Raw genomic sequence first — 13283 nt, 5'->3', positions numbered from 1 at the left:
TGGGGTGCTATGAATTTCTTGTTGGCAGCACACTATTAGGAACTAACTGGTACAGGAAGAAGTGTTGCTGAGCTACAAAGAAGGCATCCGTTCCATCAGCAGAGAAAAGCGGGGATGATGAAGGATTCACAGTGATCACCAAGAAAGGGAAGATTGACAGCAGAGGATGATTGCCTGTCATGCCATGAACTCTCCCTACTGTTTATTGGAAGCATGGTGTGAGGGAAGGAAGAAACCATACAGTCTAGAAATCAATTAGCTCCATGATTGGTGAGTTGAAATTAAAGCTGCCAATGAGGGAAGGGTGGATGTCATATGCCTCTAAGTGGGACCCCTGAGAAAGGACACAATCTACTTAGTTCCTGATAGCTACAGCTATCTCATGGCCAGGAGGAAACAAGATATTACTCTGAAGTAGGAGCATGCTATTTTTTAAAAAGTGAACATTGTTGAAACCTGAAGCCAGAAGAATCCACCTCCAAATTGCAAGGTGTTAACACTGACCTAGGGCTAAAAAACAGTTCAGGGTCCTGGCTCCTTCTATATTTGAAGAAAATGTCTGCTCAAGAGCACAGTGCTGTGTCAGGGGGGCAAAAACACTGGATTCAGTCATCAATGTAAGATTCGGTGTTAAATTTTCTTCCACTGAATAGCCTTGAAACTCACTCTGTAGACTAGGCTAACTTTGATCTCATGGCCGTCCACCTACTTCAACCTCCTAACTGATGGACTTATAGGCCTGTACCACCACATAAGGCTTGAAGCTAAGACCCTTGAGATTTTGTAAATTCTTTATAACCAAAAAGAAAAATATCTAGATATAAAGAAAACCAAGAAATAAATCATCTTATGAAAAAATATACACCCCCTGACTTAATTATAGTTCACTCTGAGAGTTCTGAGTATACCATGCTGCAGAAATGACATATGCTCAGGGGAATTAGCTTGAATGTGGATACATAGTGTGCATTCTCATGAAATCTGTACTGGGGAAGGTCTAGGGCAGCCACACTGTTGAGCTATGATACTGGGTGCACTAAGTGTTCCCGGATGTAATGTGCTCTTTCTATGATGGGCTGATCAGGTTGTAATGCCCTCATAGGTTTTAAGTTAGCCTTTTGTCAACTTGACATAGCTAGAATCATCTAGAAAAAGGAAATATCAATTGAGGAGTTGCCTCCTCATATTGGTCTGTGGCCATGTCTTTGGCATATTGTCTATAATGATGATTGATGTGGAAAGGTCAACCCACTGCGGGTAGTACCACACCTGAGGAGGTGTTCCTGAGGTATATGAGAAAGTAGGCTGAAATGGGGAGTTCCTTCATGGTCTCTGCTTCAGTTCCTGCCTCTAGGTTCCTGACCAGTTCTTGCCCTGACTTCCCTCAGTGAAGGAATTTTGAGCCAAATAAACTCTCTTCTCTCCAAGTTGCTTTCAGTCATGTGCTTATCCCAGCAAGAGAAAGCAAACTAGGGCACAGGCTAAGCAGCTTGCTGAGAAATAAACCATGAATATAAATGAATTAAAGAATTCATTGATCCAAAATCTCAGGTGAAGCACACAGCAGACGGAGGTAGCATGAGTGTGGCAACTCCTACTTCCAGGGCTGCTTGGGGCATGATCATGTCAGGGCTTTACATGTCTATAGATTAGGGAAGATCAGAGTAAGCCACCATCTGAGACCTGCTAGGAACCACTCAATCAATCATGGATGAGGCACTAAGAATTATTAAAGAAACTGGTAAACAAAACAAAATGAAACAAATTATGTTGCATGTGTTCAGAACCCAGCCATGGCTTCTGCTGAGAGCGCTAAACCTGTTCGTGTACTAACAGCTACTTTTAGGTACATATTCTTCCATGACATAGCAAAGGGGAACAGCAGATAATGCAGGACATTGATATTTCTTAGGCAAAAAGTAAACGAATAAGTGAAATTCACAATTTTGCTTTTAAGTATAAATATATAAGTTAATAGAATTATCAGGCATGCTTCATGAAGCAGCATTGGAATGTAGACCCTAACACATTATAATTTGAAATTTATGAAAATATTCTCAGAGTCCAGCTATTCATAGATAATTATTAATGTTTATGCTAATTTTACTCATTTTCTTGGTATGCCAGGATCGGAAAAATGAATCTGTGCCATTTAATTTATAAACCCAATCTGTCTTCCTTCAGTTTGTGATGCTATCTGTAATCTTTATTCTAATAACTTCAGTAACTGGCATTCTTGTTATTTAATTAAACTAAAATATATCCAAGAATATATGAAAAGGCAAATGTGCGTGGCAAGCAAGCACAGTAAAATGGGAGCGTTAGCTCCAAAATACTAATCTAAAATTATATGTAGATAGAAATTATGTGCTTCATTCTCACAAAACTCATAATGCCATCATATTTAATCCCTAGGAGATGATTAAGAATCATTGGTACATTTGAATATTACCTGATAATTCTCAAGGTACATTTACATCTTTTATTTCATTCAAGTCCCATCATACCTGAGATGCTAAGCTGAAAAAAGAATGCTGGTTACTGTGAGATGGGAGGCATAAACACAAGACATCTGCTGCACACAGTGTAACATATTAATGTTCTCACACCTTTCTTTGAATCGTTCTTTCTTTTATAAAATTTATTTACTTTTTTATTTGATGTGCGTTGGTGTTCTGCCTGCAGGTAAGTCTGTGTGAGAGTGTCAGATCTTGGATTTACAGAGAGTTGTGAGCTGCCATGTGAGTGCTGGGATTTGAACCAGGTCCTTTGGAAGAGCAGTCAGTGCTCTTAACTGATGAGCCATCTCTCCAGCCCTGGTACTGTTACATTCTACTCTTAGAAAATTCAAAGAGAACAGATTCTGAAGTTCTCATGATGAAAACAGTGGCAACACACTTATTAGCTAGCTAGTTCTAACTGTTTGAGAGTGTATCGGCTTCAAGCTATCACATATCTTATAAATACACATGACTCTGTCAATCTAAAAAATAACTAGAGATCATTGTTACACAGTTTTGGAAAGTAGGAAACATCCGAAGATAGCAGAAAGCCAGTCAGGGACTGGATGATTCCAAGAATAAGCATTTCAGCCCAGAAACCTGTGCATCAGATGCCTGGTCTCAGTTTGTGCCACTTCTAGCATATGGAGAGACTGCCATGAGTTGGATGTTCACATATCAGTTTTGTGGTTTCTGTCAAGTGAGGTGTTGTCAGTCAACAATACACTCAAACTTCAGAACTGTTACAGAGGCATGATACTGCATAAGTGTGCAATGCTGGTATATTGATTTTCTCTTCCATTAATAGCAATACTTAGCACACAGTGTGGGTGATTCTCATTAGACCCACTGCGTAAATGAGGCAACTGGAAGACACTTAAGGATGAACAGTATTAAATAAAGCATTAGCAGATGAAGTAGATGTTCCAAGTGTGCTCTTTCTACGCCTACATAAAATGTTCCCTTCTGATTTTATTAACAGCAGTTTCATTGCTTGCTCCAGCTTTGTTGAAGTTTTTTCTTCCAAAAATAAAAGAAAAACAACTGAAATAAAATTGTATTAATCTGAGAAAGTGGTGCGATCCTAGACAATGAAATAACACCTTCACTTTCAAGAAATGCTCAAAGCTACAGGGTGAAAACTTTTACTTTATTTTGTTTTATTTATTGGGGTGGGGCTGTATGCACAGGCATGTGTGCAGGTACATGCACCTGTGTGCAGACTGAGTCCAAAGGTGGACTTTTAGTGCCCTGCTCCACCACTGTCTTTATCAATCCCTCAAGACAGAGATTTTCAGAAAAGCTAGAGCGCTGGCCAAGCGCTTTCATGCCTGGGGCTTCTCCTGTTACTTGCAAACTGCATACAAGCTTTGGCCTTGTGAATGCAGACCCTGGCCTATTTGCATGATGATTGTCACTAACTTGCTAAAATTGTCTTCAGGTCTTCTGGAAGATGTTCACCCTGTGGTAGAAGCTATGAGTACCCAGCAACATGCCACAGACCTCATGTCACCAGTTGTGTGATCTCTGTGTAAAAATCCCTTCCACGTTAGGACTTGTAAATCCCTTCATCAAGTAAATTTAATTCTAACCCCCAAGTCTTTGATTCTGCATAGCAGCTTGAAATCAGACCTAGCAACTCACAATCTGTATAATTCCATTCTCTCCTGATTACCTCAGCAGTGCATACTGGTTATCAACACGTGAATGTTGTTGAATAAGTCCCTCACACATTTAAATGAAAAGATTTTTTTCCTGTAGTAATAATTCCATTTGAGGCTTTTCTATTGATTTGTGATTACCCAGAATATTAAAATGTAAACAACCTTGTCTAGGAATCAAGAGGCCTTATTACTGACGGCTTGGGCCGTTCATTCCTGCATTTGTCTTGAACCGTGCTGTCTGTAGTCATAATCTCATGAAAGAGGAGCGAAATGAAAGGGCTTCACTCACTCTCTGAGCCAGCAATGCTGCAGCTCAGCACTCACCTGATGGGGAGATGTGCCTCCAGGAAATGGCAGGCTCTGGCTTCCCGGTGGCCAAACAAGTGAGCGTGACATTGGTTCCTTCATTGATGGTCATGTCATTTGAGATGTCATATATTTTCGGAGGAACTGAAAAGGCAAATATACAGTGATAAGACTCAGTATCTCTAAGACATTGTTGAAATACCCTAGAGTAATTCCATGACATCCTAATTGACAGGTTGCTGATAATCATTCTTCAGTCCTCTGCTCTTGCCTCCTGGAGAGCTCTGTAGAAACTCAGACCTCTGATAAATATTTGGTCCATTGGTTATATTTATTTTCTCCAATCATTTGATATGAAGTGCTTCAATATGAATACAATATTTAGTAATAAAACTTTAGCATCTACTAAATTTGCACTATGAGTGGCTTGTGCTGAGTAATTTACAACATGGACCTAGCTCCCCATTACACCTAGAATCATTGCTGCAATGAGGGCTATGCCTTGAAAATGATTCCTAGTACACCCACTGTGCCTGCTTGCTAACTCCTGAGCTGCATGCATCAGTGTAGGGGTGAAATGGAGGGATGTTTTAGGGTCACGGAGGTACGTGCAGCTTCTGCTTTATACCGAAGATAATGGGGCTGGACATTCTTGGAGTCAGTGTTCTAGGAGCAGAGGTAGTTTAGCAAGAACTCATGTTGGTAATAATAAGAAGCGCTCCCTGGAGTAGATCACACCAGGACTTGCCTGCCTGTCATGCTCTTGTATGTGGTGGCTCTACAAGGGTGAAGGGGAAACATCCTGGGAGCTTTCTGATGCCTTAGACATGGGAAACTTTTATCCCAGACTTTTATTCTGAAATATAATTTGTTAAATGTTGGATTAAAAAAAACTCTAACTAAAACAGTAATTTAAAACATAAAATAAATATTCTAGGATTAAATTGTCCTATTCTGAAAGCCAGTTGGTCTGATTTAATCCTCCACAGCATGGGTCTGTGCTCTCTGCTGGTGGCCAGTCTTGTAGAACAAGCACTTTGAACTGTCTTAGCCTCAGAGTCTCCACTGAGGTGCAGAGACAAAAATTGGATGGATACTCCATGGCCACAATGGTAATATGCGAGCCAGCACAGGCTCAGAGGTAAGAAAGGAACCTGGCATCAGCGTCCCTGTTCTAATTGACCAGTGTGGTACACATGTGTGACACTGGGGTTTAGCTTCAGAAGTGTTCTCAAGCATCATCATCCTGGAAGTGATGTTATCACTTTGACAATGATGTCATCACTCTGACAATGATATCATCACACTGACAATGTCCTCACAACTTAGACAATGCTATTTTCACTGTGACCACAATATCATCACTTTAATAATGTACACAGCTGGCATGTGGCAGCTTAATTTATGCTTGACTTTAAATAATTGCAGTATTTTGATGATGCCAGTGAAATTTAAGTAAGAGAGAATTAGTCACCTTGATGGATTAGAAAACTGAACTTTCCTAAAGGGTCATTTGAATTATCTCATTCAGGTCTGTATTTTTCAATAGCTACTTTAAAGTCCTGTAGCTAAACATTGTAATTTTAGAATAAGTTATCTATTTTTATATTATCTTTGAATATTTTATAGAACCAAAGCTGTACCACCAGAAAATCAAGTTGATGTATTTGTAACCATAGGCATTGGTTCATGTGACTGAGGAAGAACATGGCTGCTGAGTACCACGTGAGTGTCTCCAAATGACACATTTTAAATACATTATCATCAAGCTCTTTACTTAGCTCTTCTCCAGCAAACAACAACAACAATAACAGTTCTAAACTGAATTTCTTTGTGGTTTAACTGAAATAAACAGAAATAGAGAACTTAACATTCAGGAAGAAAGATATAGAGACTTTGGGAACAGAAGAGTTACTAAAAATGAAGTTACAACACCAGAAAAATATCATTTGGGGGTCTAGAGATGGCTCAGCTCCAAAGAGCTGGCTGTATGAACAGGAGGAGCTGAGTCTGCATCTCTAGCACCCATGTGAAATGCCAGGCATGGTGGTATGCGTCTCTAATACCACAGGAGACATGGGGCTCTCAGGGGATTTCTGTCCACTGCAGCGGAATTGTGAGCTGCAGTTACTGTGAGACACCCAAGATGGAGAGGGAGGGAGGAGGGCTGCCCCCCGCTCTCACACACACAAGAATACACACAAACATGTACATATACAAACACGCACACACATACAAAACATATACACTATATGTAATATGTAAGACATTAGATTTAGGCATAAGTCTGCTAAACTGTGATATACTTGTACATATGTATACATATACATACCTACACACAGGCATAAAATGCCAATGTCCACTACAGAAAAATGCTAGATAGTATTTACACAGAGTTTTAATCAACTATGGATAATTTCCTTCAGAAAGTCAAATGTATTATCTGACTCAAAGGTAGGCGAGAGTATGTATATTTAATAAAAATACTGCCATCCTGTGAAAATCATGGACTCTTGTCCTCTACAGTGTCCCCTTTTGTCAGTCCCATCTGAGCCTATATCCACTTCTGCTGCAGCATGACACTGAGTTCATGTTAAGCATTGGTGTTTGACTAGATGTGAAGCAACCCAGTCCCTTAGCCATGCAGTTTGACTCAACATTTCACACCTAGATGTCAGCTGTGAGAGTAGGTGTGAATGCCAAGGTGTCACCTGTCATTTCAGAGGTGGCAAACACCTCCTGATATATACTACAGAGAAGAAATGTCTAGAAAGAGGGTACTAACAAGAAAAAAACTCTCTGGCTGAGTTCTTTCCCAGGATGCATCAAATGCCAGCAGTGGGTGCCTTGTGGAAACGCAGGTCACTCCCTTCTGTGCAGTTGCTTGTGGAGGTGAAAACATGTAAGCATTATTGCTGAATATTCAAAATCACTGCACATTCAGCTTCCAAGGCTTCCAGTTTCTACCAAATGCAGTGGAGGTAGAAATAGTCATTCTTGACCTCCAGAAAATACACGAAGTTAAAATGATAATCCTCATCCCTAAGATATTTAAAGGAGAGTGAGCAGGTAGGAAAGTAACTAAGAGAGATGCTTCCCAGATCACCTTCCACATCTTTGCCAAAGCTGGTTTTTATAAAGCCCGTTGCATAACCGTGTGTGTAGCTCATGCTCGGCCTCTAAGGGAGGAGAACGTCCTACCCCAGTGCCCGGCAGCTAAGGGGGATGTGAAGAATGGGTCAAATGGGTGAAAGTCATAGTGGTCTTTTGAGCTGAGTGCACAGAGCTCAGGAGCTTTCCAAGGTGCACCAGTTGGGGGGTGGGGGGTTAAGACTCTACCATAACTGGAACAGGGCAGGAGATCACAATCCTCCGAAGTCAGCCAGAGCTCATTCTTCTAGCAGCTTATGTGTCTCTGTAATGAAGGCCACATGTGGGAGGAATCTCGACCATTCGGAGTATTTGTGTGGCTCATAGTGAACTCAGTATTCTAAGTGTTCACAGAGTGACACAGAAAAAATAAATAAATAAAAGAAAATGCTTAATATTCTGTATATGTGTTCTTTTTTATCAGAATTTTATTTAATTTTGATTTTTTTGTTCTTATTTACTTTAAAATTCTCTGGGAATTTTACAGTATGTGTTCCCATCCTCTATGTACCTAGTTTATACTCCCTCAGGTGGTTTCCTATTGATGCACTTAGTCAATTAATGATTTTTAAAGCATTAGCTAAATAGCTATAGGTTTTGAGAAGTATCTTTGATTGCTATGTACATTGTTTCTGTATTTGTGATCTGTAGCACAGAAATAATTTATTCTGTGCAAAACGTATTCTTCTAAATGTGAACCATGGTGTGCAAGAAGTGTGTGGGGTGCACACCCACTTCTGAGCAATGTGGAGATCAGAGGGCAACTTGTGGAAGTCCATCCTCTTCTTCCTCCATTTAATGAACTCCGGTCATCAGGCTGAGGCAAGAATCTTATACATCTCTCAGGCCCAAGGTTAGCTACTTTCAAACTCACATCCATTTACATTAACGTAACCTGTCTTTGTCTCCATGTCGCTTGTGGTCCTGAAACCCAGCTGCTCATTTGCACCCTTTCTTCAAACATTCATTGGCCCCAGACAGGAGATGAGTCATGCTTAGATGTGTCTCTGGACTTAGATTCTCTAAAGGTAATTTATTTCCTCTTGTAGGTTTCACTTTACCAAAAAATGAGTCAGTCTGACTTGCTGCCACCTGGGCCATCTGAGCCATCTGTCAATGTCCCTAGCAGGACACTTGGCACCGAAGAGATTTCCAGCATGCATATCCAAACTGGGAGGTCACATGCATCACACTTTTGGGCATTGTCCCACTGTTTGTATTGAATTTGTGAATAGGTTTTTTTTTTCATGTAATATACATATTTTTCTTATTTTCTCTCTCTTGGGGATTTGATACGGGACCCTCGTTTTATTTGTGACAGTGTACACGAGGCATGGTATTCATCCTCAGTGTCCCTCTTATGTCTCTCACACTCCTGAACCCTTTCCCAGCTAGTCCAGTCCTACTTCTGTGTCCTTGTTGTGACTAGTTGAGTTTAATTAGGGTGCTTATATAAACATGGGCTTGGGGCTTCTTGATGGGAACCAGGCATTTCATTTCACATGTTCAATATGCACTTTGTAACCTCGCTATACTACCAACTCATGTTTGCTGATACAGGAGTAAGCTGTCCTTGCTTTTGTAATGATCAGCCTTCATGGATTTAATGTGAACTGTTCCTATGAATTCCAAAAAGATCACTAGGGATTGGAAAACCCCCATGAGGGCAACTCATCTGTGCATCAGCAGAGTGTTTGCAGAAGACATTACAAGTCCATGCAGACATTTCCTAGAAGGGACAAATTAAACGTTTTGCTCTGAGGCCAGGTTACATTGCAGATGAAGTTGAATCACACATGTTGCTGAGAACTCTTACTGAGCACATGAGATGGAGATTTTGACTGCTGGCATGTCATGGGGACCTCTGAGCTCTGCCTCATGGTGCTGGGTTACTAGAGCCAAGTCAATGCTCCATCAATCTCGTGCTGTGTGGTCACAGTTCTTCACATCACTTCATTAAAGCATGATGGCATCCTAAGTCTAGTAACTACAGATTATCCTGGGACACTGTCCAGTGTTCACAGCAACTACCATATCCCCAGCATCAATACTGTGTCTCCTACTATTACCATATAAAATCAGGGCAGTGTTTCACAAACACACTTCATATGCTAATTCTCTGAGAGTACAGGCTCTTTTCCAAAATCCTCAATATCAGGGTCCCAATGTCCCTGTCGGGACTGCCAAAAAACACTAGCTCTCTCATCCTAACTTGCTCACCAGAAGAAATAAGAATGATTCTGTCTCTTTACACCATAATTAATTTCATTTTCTCCATTTTTATGTCTTCTACCCTCAGAACTTGTCACACGAACAGTGACATGAATTCCTGAGAGGACTTTTTGAGTCCTTGACATAATAGACTTTCCTGAGTGTGTGCTCCTGACTACATGTTTTCCCCTTTCTCAGATCCACACAGTGAAGTCATAACTCCAAAGCTGATGGGCATAGGAGGCACTTCAGGAATAATGTGGTCATGAGGGTGATGGGGACCAGTATAAAAGAGACCCCTGTGTACTAGGTACACCCTTGTCCTCTAAGAAGATGTGACATCTGAGGAAGGGGCCCTTCCTACCACGTGTGTCAGCATCTTTGGCCTTCTGAACCTCCAGAACAGGAAGAAATAAATTTCTGCCACTTATGAGTGACTCTTTGATCTCTGTTGGTGCCACTGGTGTTCATTTATATATATATATATTTATTTATTTTTTTTTTTTTTTTTTTTTTTTTTTTATTTTATAACACCATTCAGTTCAACATAATAGCCACAGAAACCCCTGTTCTCCCCCTCTCGCCCACCCCTCCCCCCAGCCCACCCCCCATTCCCACCTCCTCCAGATCAAGGTCTCCCCCGAGGACCAGGGTTGACCTGGTAGACTCGGTCCAGGCAGGTCCATTCCCCCCTCCCAGACCGAGCCAAGTGTCCCTGCATAAGTCCCAGGATTCAAACAGCCAACTCATGCAACGAGCCCAGGACCTGGCACCAATGCACAGCTGCCTCCCAAACAGATCAAGCCAACTGACTGTCTCACCCGTTCAGGTGGCCTGATCCAGTTGGGGGCCCCTCAGCCTTTGGTTCATAGATCCTGTGCTTCCATTCATTTGGTTATTTGTCCCGGTGCTTTATCCAACCTTGGCTTCAACAATTCTCGCTCATATAAATCCTCTTCTTACTCACTAATTAGACTCCCAGTGCTCCACCAGGGGACCAGCCGTGGATGTCTGCCTTCAGATTCCTCAGTCCTTGGATGGGGTTTATGGCACCACTATTTGGGTGTCTGGCCATCCCATCACCAGAGTAGGTCAGTTCCTGCCGTCTCGCGACCATTGCCAGCAGTCTTTTGAGGGGGTATCTTTGTGGATCTTCGTGGGCCTCCCTAGCTCTCTGCTTCCTCCCCTTCTCACCTTCTCATGTGGTCTTCTTTTACCATGGTCTCCTATTCCTTGTTCTCCCTCTCTTTTCTTGATCCAGCTAGGATCTCCCACTCTTTCCCTCGACTGTCGCCCTTCATTGTTCCCACTCATGACCAGGCTATTCATGTAGATCTTGTCCATTTCTCCGTGTCTTTTTTTGGGGTCCCATTTTCCAGGTAGCCTCACTGGTGATGTGAGTAGCAGTCTAGTCATTTATATATATATATTTATTTTTATCTTCATTTTGTAGAGCAGAAGTCGAGGCCTAGAGTAAAACCCTCTTTACTCATCTGGAACTGGAAAAGCCCTGGCATCTGTGAGATTAATATCTGTAGTGTTCACGTGTATAGTAAGCTAATGTTTCTTCAACGTTTCTGTGAACATTCCCCATGAAACTGCTGGCAGAAGTTTCTGTTCTGCCAGAAGCTCCCAAACAATGGACACAGAGACTGATATTAATTATAAATGATTGGCTGATAGCTCAGGCTTATTACTAACTTGCTCTTACAACTTAAACTAACCTATTTCCATTAATCTACATTCTACCACACGACTCATGGTTTTACCTGTCCTCCAGCATGTTCTGCTCCCTCTGTGGCCCTTGGTGACTCCTCTGACTCTGCTGCTCTTCACCCCAACATTCTCTCTGTCTCAGGCTGCCTCACACAATCTCTTTGTGCCCAGATATTGGCCAATTAGCTTTTCATTAATAAAAAAAGCAAGACATATTTAGAATGTACAGCAGAATTATTCCACAGCAGAAACCTCTAGCCACCATGAGAAGGACACATTATAATTTTGAGAACATGGTGAAGATGCCATTATCATTTCTCATCTTGTGGATGGTCTGAGCACAGGGTTCCCCTTCAACTCATCTGTTCACCTGGTTTCTCCTGGTCAATGCCTGTCATATCTTTCTCAAACTCTGAGATGGAGCTGGACAATAATCATACACATTTACTTTAGCTGAATGGGATGTTGTATTTTAGGTAGTATTATGTGTGCTAGCTACAGTGATTTTCATTTGTTTGGTTTTATTTTTGAAGATGTGCAAAGGTAGATTAAAGAATTGGCTTTGGGCTGGGGAGATGGCTACATGGGTAAAATGTTAGCTGTGTAAACATGAGGATAAAAGTTTGGATCTTCAGCACTCATATAAAAGGGGCTTCTATTCTCAGAGCTGGGGCAGATATTGAAGGATCCCCAGGGGCTTTCTGTCCAGTCAGCATACTGAATCAGCAAGGTCCAGGTCCAAGTCTCAAAATCATAACCAGCCTAACTCACAAAAATGTTGGTGAGTGACAGAGAAAGACACTGACATTGACCCATGCCCCCACATGTACACACAGTGCACAGCACACACATACTCCCCCACACAAGAGCACACCTATCACTTTCATTGTTTATTCCCTGCACAGTGTAGAGGCTGTAGTTCAGAAACTGTGTTTCTGAAGCCTTTCCAAACCACTTGAGTCAACAAGTTAGACAGAACCATATATCTTGGGAGAATTGGATTTTACTTTTCGCTCTTGATCTGGCAATAGCTGGCAGTATCAAAAGAACATTCCTCCTTCCATAGAGCTGGCACCTCCCTTTCCATCTTGGCCAGTCCCCAGAAGGTACAAGCCCATCTCTGCTTCACAGTCAACCTTCTGGAAAGGTGCTGTTCTCAAACTGAGAGAAGAAATTGCTTCATGATTTTTTTTTCTAAATGTGCTTGTGGGTGCTTGATGGTTTCGTGGCCCACATCTAAGCGGCAAAACCACTCTCCCAGCTGACAGACTGTAACTGATGTTATAGTTTATGGCATTTCAGAGATGTGTGTGGCTTCTCTCCTCATCCCATCACTCAAAGATAGTGAAAAGAAGAAAAAAATACCACAGCATACGTTATAGATGTAAGCTTGCCAGATTCATGAATTGCCTACTGATGGAATATGCCAGAACAACTTAGGGGGTAAAGAACATGTTTGAGAGAAATACATCTTTCTCTTCTATCTCCAACTCTGAGTTATGTTGCAAACTCTAGTATTTTTCCTCATTTAAAAGCTATGCCTAATTATTTCTCAATCTATTGTGTTCTTCAGCTATTAAACGGGACAACATAGCCATCACCTGTTAGCACCCAGATGGCCACCCATACACTCACTCATTATTTTCTAAGTCCCTGCTGCATCAGAAAGGTAGTCTCAAAAGGTCCATCTCTATAGAGTTAGAGATTCATAACATTACTAATTATAATATGGACT

General features: G+C 41.4%; 1 protein-coding gene across 1 annotated transcript in view; it reads right to left on the bottom strand.

The window, feature by feature from the left end:
• The window catches only part of Negr1 (neuronal growth regulator 1), a 736170-nt gene that overhangs the window by 291474 nt on the left and 431413 nt on the right, over positions 1 to 13283 (bottom strand). Inside the window, exon 3 of the mRNA XM_006974907.4 lies at positions 4490 to 4615. Within this exon, the coding sequence (XP_006974969.1) occupies positions 4490 to 4615 (126 nt within the window). The remainder of the gene's footprint in view (positions 1 to 4489; positions 4616 to 13283) is intronic.

The sequence above is a fragment of the Peromyscus maniculatus genome, chromosome 6, assembly GCF_049852395.1.
Source record: "Peromyscus maniculatus bairdii isolate BWxNUB_F1_BW_parent chromosome 6, HU_Pman_BW_mat_3.1, whole genome shotgun sequence".
Classification (NCBI taxonomy): domain Eukaryota; kingdom Metazoa; phylum Chordata; class Mammalia; order Rodentia; family Cricetidae; genus Peromyscus; species Peromyscus maniculatus.
The sequence above is the reverse complement of the archived record's forward strand: the minus strand, read 5'-3'. Positions and strand labels throughout refer to the sequence as shown.